At 49.8% G+C, this 13,463-nt stretch overlaps 1 protein-coding gene across 1 annotated transcript; it reads left to right on the top strand.

Moving 5' to 3' along the window:
* Positions 1–808: 808 nt before the first annotated feature.
* Positions 809–6,997, top strand: LOC104621389 (nectin-1-like; the record flags this gene model as incomplete). The annotated part of the gene is given in 5 exon segments (XM_010287860.1): positions 809–1,195; positions 1,893–2,099; positions 2,102–2,176; positions 2,583–2,700; positions 6,846–6,997. Coding segments are annotated over 5 exon segments (939 nt in total), but the record flags the coding sequence as incomplete, so codon positions are not given.
* Between the last annotated feature and the right edge of the window lie 6,466 nt (positions 6,998–13,463).

Genomic DNA, 13,463 nt, shown 5'->3' with positions numbered 1-13,463 from the left:
GGGAAAGACACAGTTGCAGCCAAAGATGAATTTCAGGGTCAGTCTGGTGGGAGACATTTTCCTCCAGTTGTCAGGGGAGGAATCGACTGAGACAGAATAGCAGCAATGAACACCAGCCACCACTTTTCCCAAGCACTTTTCATCTTTACTCATAGCATCAAGATGGAAGGTTCCCAAATGCAGCCACTTTTGGGGTTAAAAAAAGGCCACAGAAACAATCTAGATCATGCAGGTAGATCATGCAAGGTGTCGTGTAAAGTGTATAGGCACTGCTGTAAATCTGTTCTTAAATGGGAGCTATTGCTACTCTGGAATTGGGGCTGAGTCTTTGCAGCTCATTTAATTACTGCTGTATTTCAAACAGGATTAAATGGATGTCTGAGTGTGTGTTACTGTATCTTAGGATATGTTATCCTGATAAATACCTGTGCCTTTATATGCCTCCAAATATGTATGCTCTGTATATTTACAATAACTGATTTAGTGTCATCCAAAGCTGAAGACAAAAAGGAAAGTATTATTGATCCAGCCTTGTGCCTTTTGGTTATCATGAACCTTAGGTTGGCTGCAGAGAATTAGGGCTGGTTGTATTAAGTGTGAACACCAGTTGTTGGAGGGAAATTGTTTATGAACAGGAATGAAGCTGCAGGAGCTGCAGTTGGATGCAGGTAGTTGCAGAAGGTACTGAGTGCCTGTAGCCATAGACTGTTCTTGTATCAGCCATGCCAAGAAGAAGGAAATGGAATAAATAAAGGAGTTCATGGGCCTGATGTCCAAGAACTGTTCTTTTTCTCTCTTTGTCTGAGAGGTACATGCATATTCATGTCTTTCCATTTTATTGCAGGGCTGCAAGCTCAGACTGTCTTAGTCAATGACACAGTCTCGGGGTTTATCGGGACAGACGTGGTCCTGCACTGCAGCTTCACGAATCCGCTCCCCAATGTGAAGATCACGCAGGTCACATGGCAGAAAGCCACGAACGGTTCCAAGCAGAATGTGGCCATCTACAACCCTGCCATGGGGGTGTCCATCCTCCCTCCCTACAAAGACCGGGTGACTTTCCGGAACCCTTCCTTCAAAGATGGCACCATTCAGCTCTCTCGGCTAGAGCTGGAAGATGAGGGAGTTTACATCTGTGAGTTTGCTACCTTCCCAACTGGCAACCGGGAGAGTCAACTGAACCTTACTGTGCTGGGTAAGATACTAGATAAGCTTTGTAGTGTGAAACATTGGCCCCTGTTAAACAGATCTGGAGGAACCTGAGACTCATGTCCTGGGAACTCAGGGCAAAGGTGAATCTTGGGTGTAAATTTTACCTCTGATGATCTTTCAAGTTGACTGTAAAGAGGTGAAGAGCGGGGAACCCAGGGTAGGTGGTTCACTGAGCTATCTCAGGAACACCTCTTCCTCTTTCCAGGCCTCAGTTCCCCTATCTCTTAGCATTAAGAGTGACCTGTTCCCTAAGGGACTGGTGAGTTTTAATGATCTGCTGGCTGTCAAGTGAACAGAGAGAAAAGACAACAGAGAGATCCTAAACACAAGTAGAGCCTGCCCATGAAGCTTAGGGCTGAGTGAATAGACCTCATCCAAGGTCTGCATGATTCATTTGCTCTCCAGTTTTGGTTTCTCATTCTAACATAGGGCTGAAAACCTCTGGCAGGAAAGGCTTGACTTTCCATTGTGTATCTGTGCATCTAGGGCACCTGCACCATTCTTTCCCCAGAGTAGGTTGCTGGCAATTTGCAGCAGCTCTGAATTCACCACAAGGTCTGTCACAGGCCCAGTGGTGCCAGATGTCTCTTGGGTTGTATCAGAGAGGGTATCATTGCTTTTCTAACTATCCTTTTGTACACTTTTCTTCTCCTTCTCCACCTTTTTGCAATCCCTTGCAGCCAAGCCCACAAATCGGATGGAGGGCACCAGGCGGCCACTTATCGCTAAGTCTGGCAGGACAGAAAAGGTATTGGTAGCTACTTGCACCTCTTCTAATGGGAAGCCTCCCAGCACTGTCACATGGGACACCAAGCTTAAAGGGGAAGCAGAGTTTCAGGAGATCCGAAATAGCAACGGCACCATCACAGTGATCAGCCGGTACCGGCTGGGCGGCAGCAGCTGATGTGCGTGGTCAATTACCAGCTGGACCGCTTCACCGACAGCATGATCCTCAACGTGCAGTGTAAGTGAGCATGGGCAGGGCTGGAGAGCAATGCTCTGTGGTCATCCCCTGGGCTAGGTGATGAAGTCTGACAAAAGAGGATTTTTCTGAAGGGAAGATGTTGGTCTGGTGGAGGGGTTGAAGTTGGGACCTGCTCTCTTTTTCTGGAGAGTGAAAACTGCAGTGATCCCTTGGAATAATCATATGCTTTCTCTTTGTCACACCTTCCTTCTCTCTGCCTCTGCCATGTCCTTTTGTTCTCCCCTTCTCTCTCTCCTTCATTCACCCTCTCTCACATTCCTTGTCCCATAATCTTTTCCAACTTTTGCATCTCTCTCCTTCTCCCACCCCTGCCCCCTCATCTCTTCCTGTTTCATTTTCTCCCCCTTTTCCATCCTGCTTTTCTATCTTTTTCATCCTCCTGCAGATGAGCCAGAAGTCACTATTGAGGGCTTTGATGGCAACTGGTTTCTCAACCGGAAGGATGTAAAGCTGATGTGCAAATCTGATGCCAACCCCCCAGCTCACACCTATGAATGGAAGCTGTAAGTGCCTACAATGCTTCTGCTCTCAGATGCACATATGATCTTCCAACAGGGCCAAGGAGCCTCTGTAGAAACCTCAGTCACCCTCTGGTCAATTGGGGCCCAGTCCCATTACTGTCAGTGGTGTCACTCCAAGGTAAAACCCATGCATGTGAGGGGAAAGTTGGACACTTGCGGTTACTGGAGCCGTGCTCCTGCAGAATGTTCAGAGATGATTCCGGTTCCCTGGCCCAGCTCTGCCAGGAAGCCTTCATTGCATGGGGACTGGAACTAATTTCTTTATTTGCAAACCAGGGAAGCTGCTGGCCTTTCTGGCTCACCCCCTCTTGTGCTGGCCATCCTCTGAAGCTGAGGTTGTCAGATCCAAAACAAGGCTTGCTGCTCTGCCAGCCCTGCCTAGAGGCAGCCTGTGTTTTTGAGGCAGGTGGTGCAGTGTTTGAAGTGACTAGGGCAAGGGACTTGTTTTGGGTGGAGGGGCTTTATCAAGAAGTTTCACGTGGCCTATGGCATTTTAGTTGAGCCAGACACAGCCACCTCATCTTGTGATGGACAGAGGTTATCCCTTGTCTTTCAGCTGGGTTTTCACCCAGCATCTTCCAGCTCAGACTCAGGAGGGAAGGGCAATGGGTCAGGATCATACACACCCCCTCTCCACTGGGCTGGAGTGGAGCTTGCTAGCAGTGTAGTGCATCCTCAATACCCCAGATAGCTTCCTATTCCCACTCCACTGGTGACATGTGAGGCAACTGAGGTATGACAAAGTGAATTGTTTGCCCAGCACCCCTAAGTGCTTCAGCAGCAGAGCTAGAAAAGAACCGAGCATTTCCCTTCCTTAAAGGGGCACAAATAGCCCAAAATTTGTCTGCATGTGAGAAAACCTTTCCCTGGAATCAGCTCCAGCTGTAAGCAGGAGCTCCCCTTCGGAGCACTCACCCCCACATGACTGACATTAAACAGAAACAATTCCTTGTCCTCCAGGGTTTGAGCTTTTGGCTGAACACACTAAAGGGACTGAAAAGTGAGCAAGGGGTGTCTGGGGAGTCAGATGGGAATTGATGCAACCTGAGGTGGTTCTCTCTCCCTCTCTTTTCTATAAGCACTCATGTAGCTTTAAAAAAGAAAGATCAAATGGATCCTTTCTTCTTTTCAGCTGGCATTTGTCATCAGGAAAGAGGCTCTCAAAATGGCTTTGCAAGGAGTTAGACATATTCTCATCTCATTTTGCTTCACAGATCAAACTGTTCACAGTGGAAGTCTGAAGAGGATTGTTTTTCTTGCCTTTTTTCTAGTTCTCGTCCCCAGCGCTCTCCCTCTGTTGGTTCTGCCAGTTCGACTTAAACTCCAAAGGGGCACTCTGGGTTCCTCACAACATTGCCAGGAAAGTATTAGAGGCAAAGATGCCCCTTGTGGCACCCAAGGCAGAAGAGATGCCAGTTTAGGCTATCGCTGTGTAGCAGGGCTGGTGAGTTGAGCTGAAGTGAGTCTTGTGAGATGGAGCTGGGGACAGAAGGCAGGTTTTCTCTCTGCTTTTGGGCAAGCTATTTCATCCTTTTGTTCTGCTACTGCTCACATGCGGGGCTGGAGGCGGAGCGCCTGCTGGGCTCCTGGGCATCAGGCTCTCCGTGGCAGGAGCTCTGTCGCTGTGTACAGACACAGCCAGCAGCACGAGCAGCCCCTGATCTCTGTTGGGGCAGTCTGCTCCTGCTGTGATAGTGATGCTGAAGGCAGGCTGAGAGCTGAAGCACAGGGTAACCAGGTGTCAAACGCCTCAGCCAGGTGATGTTTCTGTAGCCCAGGGCAAGAAAGAGGGTTAGTTACCAACTAGGCTCAAACACAACAGGGGATGCAGGCGTCAGGGCTGAGCACGGCGCTGCGTGACTGAGGGAGTATGACGTGTCATTTGCACACCTGGTTTATACACTGCGCCGGTAATCAATTCAGCTCTGGCAGAAATGGTTCTTGAGAACAGCACATCTTTGAGCCAGGCATTGAGTTGGTCCCTATGTGCTTGTGTGACTGATTTTTTTTTTTTTTAATACTGGAAGAAGAAGTTTTCTGTGGATTCTCTGTGAGCTGTGTGTATGTCCATTTGTCTGTCTTTAGCATGTAAAGGTTTCTTGACTTACAGCTAAGAGGCTGGGAGCGTCAATACTTTGCTTTGAGAAGGAACTGTGGGGAGAAAAATGGAGAGAGAGAAAGCACAGAATTAACGAGTGTGGGTTTCTAAGCCTGATAGCACTTCAGTCTGATTCCCCAGCCTCTCCCTTTTTGCACACCTGATGGGTCACTTAGGACTGAATGTAGGATTATTGACCTGAGAGAGGATGGAAAGGAAAGATGGAGTGCAGCTGAAGGTAAGGAGAATGGAGGCACAAGAAGAGCAAAGTAGAGAGTGAGAGAGAACAAGTGGGACTGGGGGAAATAGAGGCGGAAAGGAAGGAGGAAGAAAAAGGTGGGGCAGAGAGTTGCCTCCTGGCTCTTTCAGTCCAGACTCCTGCTCTCCCACTCTTGGCACCAGGCTGCCTGTGAGTGGGGCCCTGCAAGGAAGAGGCAAACCAAGCAGATGGGATGAAAGCCCAATAAGTAACTGTACTGCAACCAACCACCTAGGCATGCAGCGTGTATGTGCGTAGGGAGGTAAGGAATGGAATAAGATCCATGGCCATCCCATTCCTTCCCACAGTGCCACTTTGGTAATACCAGACTGATTCCTCATTTGTTTGGCTAGCCAGAGAAATAGCCACCACCATCTTTGGTTTATCCATGTGCTCATGTGTGCCTCTTCCCCTTCCCTGGGGATCAGGAGGTAATTACTGCTGCTGATGTTTTGCTCCCGCCTGAAATGTAAAAATCAGCCATGCTTTCCTCTCCTCTTATTTGGATGGTGATGAGCAACAGTCAGGGGAGCTGTTAGAGGAAGCAATAGCCTTCTTTAGCAACCCACAGCACAGTTTTTAGATGTGCCCTCGTCTTTGTAGATTCAGGGCCCTAATTTACCCATAGGCAGAGGACCAACAGTTAGGCTATTCTGTTCTTCCATCAGTTTTGGCATCATTAGCTTGATGTAGCTGGGAAAGACTAATGTGGTTTCTATACATATGTGCCTATATGTATATGTAGACACGCAAAATATGTGCATGTGCATTTAGGCACTTCTTTACAAACCTAATTATACCCCCGTTATTCCCTTTTGTTTCTTACAAATTGCTGACAATATGTGCACATTTTTGTTGGGAGGAGGGGAAAGAATTACTTGAGTAATTTTTAATTGCCTAAGAGAAGTAATTACTTTACTTTGTTTCAGTAATTAAGAATAACGAGGCCATGTGTGTCTCTTCCTAACACACAGCAGTTTTTTAATTTTTTATCGTGCCTTTGTTCATTTATTCTGTGTATCTCTAAACTTAGTTTTTTATTATTCCAGTTTCACACTTATCTGACTATTCTGACATGGGCAGGTCATAGATGGCAGAGCTCTAAACCAACACTGCTTTACTCGAGCTGAGTTGCAATTAACTCTGGCTGATCAGCTGCCCAGGAGAGTTACATGGGCAGGAAATTGGAGTAAAGCAGGGTCAGGTTGGTGTCCCATTCCTGTATTTTCCATCAAATGGTAAGTCAGGGATGTAGGAACAGTGAAGATGAGCCTGCTAGAGGTGACCCACCTGAAACAAGAAAGTGACCTGCTAGAGGTGAGCCACCTGAAACAAGAGGCCCATCTTACCCTAAGCTTGTACATAGTCACGGATTGTGCTGGAAAATTAATTGCTTCAAGGCTCTGAGTCTATTTTCTGGATAGGGGAGAACATAGACTGAAAGCCAAATCCAAGGGGCTGTATGTGACTCAAATATGTCCAGTCTCCCTTGTAATCACAGAGAAGGGAAAAAACACCACCAATCCATGTAAAGAACCTGATTCTCATCATGCAGTGGACTGGAGACACCCTACTGACTCTTTCCTGTAGTGCTGCTGTCCAGGGGTTTGGTTTCAAGGCTGACTATGTTAATTTTCCAGCCAGCACCACCAGGTTCTGGACCTGCTCAAGGGCAAGGGTAGAACCAGCATGTCACTGTCACCTCTGCAATACTGCTTGACCCTGCTGAATACAATCTCTGGGGTCAACCATGATCTTTGTTTCCCCTAGGCCAAACGGGACTCTGCCAGGGAGCGTGGAAATCCAGAACAACACCATCTACTTTAAAGGGCCCATCTCCTACAGTGTGGCTGGCACCTACATCTGTGAGGCCTCCAATGCCATTGGTACACGGTCGGGCTTGGTGGAAGTCAATGTCACAGGTAGGAAAACACTTGGTGTGCTTTGAAAGACAGAAGAGGAGGAGGAGGTGGGGAGAGGAGAGTGTGAGCGGCTGACAACTACCAGTCAGTTATATCTCCTTAACATCTGTCTTAACTACCAGAGCCTCCTACTAGGGGTGGGGAGTTTCACGATGCAAAGGGAGCAGTGAAGTTCTTTGCTTTGCAATGGTTTGGCTTGGATTTTTTCTCCTTTCCTCTTGTTGTCTTTTCCTTTCTTGCACCAAGATGAATTCAATTTATTTTGCCCTTGTCTTCTGCTTTGGATTCAAAGAGATCATTGGACATGTTAAAAGTGAAGACATGTCAAGGAGGTATTTGTTAGAAGGTAGAAGGAGTAGGATGAGGACATAGACTGCCACTGAGGCAGTAAAGCATTAGATGGATGAGTCATTTCTTCAGGATGATGTTTGGTGTTTCTGATGTTAGGCAATTCTCATGGTTTTTCATTTGTGCTCCTTCCATGTTGGTCTGTGCATTTGCTCACCTGGCTGCCACAGATTACCGAGAGGCTGTGAGTACTTGAGTAGCTTTGTCTGGTCTCCAGAAAGGAATAATATCACAGGCTGCAGACAATGGGAAGTGATGCTATGTGATGTCATATGGGACAGAAGGAATTTGATGACTTGCAAATCAGTGTAGCCACAGCAGTGAGGAAATAATATGTGAATATGCTTAGGGAGTGTCAGGGAGAGAAAGAGATGTCAATGAATAGGCTAAAGAGAAGAAATAACATATGGCAATAGCCTGATTTCAGAGAGATGAAGTGCTATTGCAGGGCATCACCAAAGGGGAAAAGTGGCTGTCAGTGCTTTGAGAGCAGGGAAGGGAAGTCCCCATTCCTTTGGGGTAAAAGGAGAGATTTGTTTTCTCAGTGTGTTAATGACAGACAGTGACTAGCAGCTGTGGGTCTCATGAGAGAGATGGAAGTACCTCTTCCAGTCGTGAGCTGGAGCACTGCCACACTGCAATGAGCTCCGAGCTCTCAGGGGACAGAGGAGGGAGTGACCATCTGATGAAGCAGCGCTGCAGCCCTTGCCGAGGCTCCCCTCTGTCCCCCCAGCTGGCCAGCAGCACTGAGGGGGGCTCAGTGCTGGTCTCCTTCGGGTGCTCCCCCTACACCCCAGCTTGGGACCGTTGCTAGGCGAGCAGGCAGCACAAACCGTGGCATGTGGCCACTTTTCCAGCTGGGGTCACAGCAGGGACCTTGGGGTGTTGTAGCTCCAGACCTGCTCGCTCTGGGGACAGCAGCGGGGCTATGACTGCAGCCGGGTGAGCTGGAGAGCAGATGGCTGCCTGCGTCCTGTAGATGCCACAGACAGCCAGGGTGCCTCCGAGCTGGATGGGCAACGAGGCACGCTGGGGGCTCCCCAAGGCATGGGAAACACAGGACGGATTCCTGAGGTTGTTAGCCCTTCCTGCTGTCCAGCCTGAGGCAAATCAGAGTACGTGCTGTTCTGATAGTGGGCCACCTCTCTGAGCCCCCCCAGTCCTGGAAGAGCTGTCTAACCTGAGCCTGATGAAACAGGCTTCTCAGAGGGACCGAGCTCCAGCCCCCTCCACCTGCTCTCTACAGTGGTAAGTGCTGAGCAAGCCTAACGATGAGGCCTGGGCAGCTGACCTCCTGAAATGAGCAATAACGCTGTGTTTGGCACCCTCACCACCTCAGTTTCCCTCTCTTGTAACATAGGTAAACCAGGCTAATCTTCCTCTATCCAAGTGCTTGGAGGTCAATGGATGGGATGTGCTAATTAGATGCTAATTACCAAGTATTTATTTATGATCATTATCACTGTAGCAGGCCTTTAATTCACACCTCCTGTCCTGGATCCCTGCCTGCTGAGTTGTTCCTGGTGTATGCTTTTCTCTGGGGGATTTTTCATTTGCCAGTGAAAGGCACCAGAATAACAAAGCTCTTTGTTCAGGACAGTCTTCCCAGCCGCCCAAAGCCAGGGGAAGGTCATGGCCAAAATCCATTCAGCCACTGGCCATTTCATGGGATTTGCCACTAAAGGCACCGTGTTTCTGGGGCAGTGCAGACAACTGCCTGGTACAAACTAAGCAAACTCGCTTCCCATCGGCAACAGAAAACCACCCTATGCGGTAACTAGCACCTTGGGTCACATTTGGGACAGTGATAGGAGGGAAAAAGCCTCCAAGCTCAGTCCCCAGTCGCAGGGAAATAGGTGGGATAGGTATTGCAGAAGGCTTAGAGAGGAACAGGCTCTCTTCACCATGTTTCATTTTCCATTTCGGCATAGCCTGTACGTCCATTTCTGGCTGTCATTCTGTCTATCTTGTGCTGTCAGGACACATGTTCCCAAACACCAGATATCCTCTCTTCATATTTCCTGCTGCCACCTGCCAGCATTTTATCTGTCTCAGCGCCGCAATAGCAGCACAGCCCAGGCGGGCAGCACCAACTCGGCTACACAGGCACGGGCTCCTCTAGGGACAAGGGTGTGTGGGTTCCCCCTCCGGGCTTCAGTAAATGTCTCCCCTTCTGGCAGTTTTTCAGGGGTCTGGTAGAGCATTGTTCTCACACGCGATCAGCACAGTGTTGCAAGCGAAGCGGGGACTGGCAGGATTTCTGGGGAATGACTTTGGGTTGATGTCTGCCTGCCAGTAATCTCCATTTATTCACAAAGGTCAGAATTGTGGGGTCGGGGTAAACGAGGGGAAGGAGGGGCACACCAGCAGCTGCACCGCTAGGAGAGATTAGCAGCCAACCCGTTAGGCCAGGGCTCCACCACGTTAAAAAACCGCTTTTAATAATTCATGGCATCTGAATATGTTTATCCAGCTCTCCCTAAGGACCGATTAGGCCAGTGCTGGGGAGGGCTCAGCCGTCCTCACTCAACTATTACAGGTACATTTGTTTGGGTCTTGCAGGCAATTTAGGGATTGTCAGTGGACCACGAAACCTCTTTCAAGAGCTGCATGCAATAAATGGAGTTCAATCTAGTGAGCAGCCAGCCTTGGGAGAAAAAAAACAGAAGGCTGATGCAGACAAAATCCTGCAGCAGCTTTCCCCCTCTGGTCTCTCCGGGTACAGACCTCTCCCCTCATGCCACCCAGCATCCTTCCAGCCCCAGCCCCAGAGAGGAGGAGCGCAGGGCTGGTTCAGCTCCCTCATGGGAAGGGCAATTTGTTCAGGGGGCGAAGGCTGAACGCTTCTATTAGAGTTATAGCGCATTAAAGAGATTGATAAGTGGAAATTTAATATTTTATTCCTGCAATCTGTTCCTGTAATAGCTTCTCCTGCCTTGCAGGACCTTTGTCAGTCGCAGCCAAGCCATGTAGTGTGACATGTAACTATTTATTACAGGCGGTTGGGTGACATAATAAAAAGCTGTTCTTATAGACTGCCTTGGCTTGCGTGCATGTTCCTGCATGCCTGCACGTGGATGTGGTCCACACACGGGTTACGTACATACATATGTGTGACCCCAATCTGCATCCTGGCACGCAAATGAGCCTCCCAAACCTGCAAGCCTGCACAGGGATGCCCTGCTGCAGAGTCACGTGTGCATGCAGGACGCAAGAGCATCGGTGCATTGGCATGGGTGAATACGCATGTGTTAATGAAGATGTGCTTCGCTGTATGGGCTTGTGTGCAGCAGTGCGTATACATACCCTGGCCCTTGTGCATGTGTGTACATACACATTGGTGTGTGTATGTGGGGGGACATTCATGCACTTGTGTACTGGCTTCAGCCAGAGGAGGCACAAGGAGAAAGATGTTGTTAAAACATCGCTTCTCCCCGCAGGCCGTCAAGCACCAGGCAAACATCAAAACCGAAGGAGAATCACAGCACTAGAGCTGGGAGAGCAGGAAGAGCAGAGCCTGTGCTGAGGCAGTGACCACTGTCAGCCTCTCTGCTGCAGGGCTGTTTCCTGAGGCCAGGAGAGGCTCTTTTCCTCCAGAATACTGCAGGCTCCCCTGGTTGCTTGCTTGGTGTAGCCCCACTTCTGCACCCGTCAGATTTCCAGGAGACAAGGCATGATGTGCAGGTGTCTCGGGGAGGGTCTGTGAGAATGGGAAGCTCTGTGCCATTCCCTGCCCCGGGCCGTGCCAGCCCATGGGCAGGCAGCTTTGCAGCCCTGGCCTTGGATGTGTGACGGGCTGCAGGGAGGGGAGGAGAGGCTGGCAGGGGCTGACGGCCCCCCTGCCGCTTGCTTGGCTTGCAGCAGGGAGTTATTTACACACCACCAGTGATCTTGTCCCAGCAAGGTCACTGCAAACAGCCCATGGGGCTTGCTGGAGCTCTCAATCATGCGGCAAGCAGGCCTTTGCTACGGGCTGAGAGTGCAAGAGAAAGCCCTTTCCGGGAAGTGTTAAATCCTGAGCGCAGAGCAGGTGCACCCAACGGTGCACCCAACACCCAGCCGCTGGCCAGGGCCATGCCATGCTGCACCAGCAAGTGCTTGTGGCTGCTTGAGGTGGGAGGATGTAGAGCTGGGGGCTAAAGAGGAGCAAGCCTGGGGGGACTGTCTGATGCTAATCTTCTGGATGGCGGGTAGCAGTGTCTGCTGCAACCTGTCTGATGGCATCTGTGCCAACAGTCCCTGTGGGAGCAGCACTTGATTGACAAGCGATAGGTGACCTGACAGAGATTAAAACCCAAGACATGTTTGGCATCTGGCCTAAAAGCCGTCACACTGAAATGCCAGTGGCAGCTGCTAAACTTCTGGATTGGCTGCCAGTGGTTTTTCCACCCCCACTGCCTCCTCTCCCCCCTGTCCCACTCTGCACAAAGAGAGCAGAAATCCCTGGTACGGAGAGCAAAGGCAGCATCCCTTGAAGTCGGAGATGGGCGTGCATAGGTGCCAGGGCCGTTGTGAAGGAAAAAGGACTGCAGTGCTATGGGTTTTCAAACTGCAGCCCAGAGGCAGGTCCAGAGGTATCTCTCTATCTTCACTCACATCTGTAACACAGCAGGTCAAAGTCCTGGGATAATTTGGCGTAGACTGTACTGGCAGGGAAAGTTTGCCATCAGCAATCTGTCTTGTAAAAAACCCCACATGATCACCACTGTATTTGCTGAGGCCATCTGGGAACTAGGAAGCTCTGTGAGCCATTCAACTTCAAGGTTCCTGCTGCTCACCCTGGCTAGAGCCAGCCAAAGGGCCCCCTGCTTCCCATTGCAGCGGGTGTTGGATTTTGCAAGGCAGAAGGAAATTCAGGGCCTCCCTCTGGAGCAGCTTCATGCAAGGACCAGTTTGGGCTGACACATGTCCAAAAGGTAATTTCTTATGGAGTTCGACATTTTCCTCAATGCCCATGACTACAGTGAGAATCTCAGCTGGTGCTGGGTTTTTCCTTGGCCCTTAGGATTGAAGGGAAAAGGATGGAAATGTGACTTGAAGAAAAAATGTGTCCACAGGAAGTAGTATCTTTTAAAATATCTAAGCAGTGTGGTGAGCAGAAGCGCTTTTGAAAACTGGTTTCCTGTGGATCTGCGTATCACAGAAGAATTACTAGGTGTCTAAAAATATGCTTTTTCTGATCTGGGCCCTTCCTTGCCCTTGGGAGCAGCCTCTTGTCCCTGTGGGTTCTCTGATGTCTAATGAGGTTTAGCTCCCACCTCTGCAAGGGATCCCACTCCAGCTCTCTCCAAGAGCTTTAAGATAGGGATAATTTTGTCTCATTATTCTTCGGTCAGATAGCACTGAAATTGGCCAGCAGGTTCAAAAAGCATTAGATAAGGGATTGATGGACAGGCAGGATGATTTGCATACATCTCATTTCTATTGGAACCCAGCCATTGGAAGATGTGATTTTTAAAACGTGTATTTTTGAAGCCATTCTTGTGATGGGGAAGGCCTGGTTTGTCTCTGCAGTGGCAGCACTGCTATGCCCCTGGGAGAAGGCAGGAGCCAGGGCAGGGAGATGCTTGAGCCCTCCGCCCTGCATGGAGGGATCAAAGAGGAGCTGTGGGCTCGGCCGGGTGCCAGAGTGAAGCCCAGGGCGACCCCCCAACTCCCTGCGCTCCCAGCTGCTGCCCCAGAGGTTCAGCTCCTGGCACGGGGACAGGAAGCTGGGCTGAATGCAACAGCTGGCAGAGCTGGGCAGCGGGCAGATAGTGTTGCTGCTTTAATTCCTATTCATACAGCACTCCCTCTTTTTATGAGGGCTAGGGGGTAGCAGAAGGGGGGAGGCTTTTTATGCTGGCATTAAAGCCTAGCTTGTTCCCCCACCCTCCACTCTGCTGTCTCCTGTTTCTCAGTCCGCTTTTCACAGCGGCTTTAATTCTTTCCAGACTCTTCCTAATGGATTTTTCACGTGGGGCCCCCAGCACGCTCAGGCATCACACCAGTTTCCAGAAATTTCACGCACCCCTTGAACACAAAAAGGGGATCCTTTTCCCACACTGTCCCCTCTCTCCCCGGGCTGCAGTTCTGCTCTCTTTTGCACCCCGGGCACGAAACTCGGTGGGCAGAGGGG

The sequence above is a fragment of the Phaethon lepturus genome, unplaced genomic scaffold (genome assembly GCF_000687285.1).
Source record: "Phaethon lepturus isolate BGI_N335 unplaced genomic scaffold, ASM68728v1 scaffold14730, whole genome shotgun sequence".
NCBI lineage: Eukaryota > Metazoa > Chordata > Aves > Phaethontiformes > Phaethontidae > Phaethon > Phaethon lepturus.
Note: the sequence above shows the minus strand (reverse complement) of the source record. Positions and strands in the feature narration are given on the sequence as shown.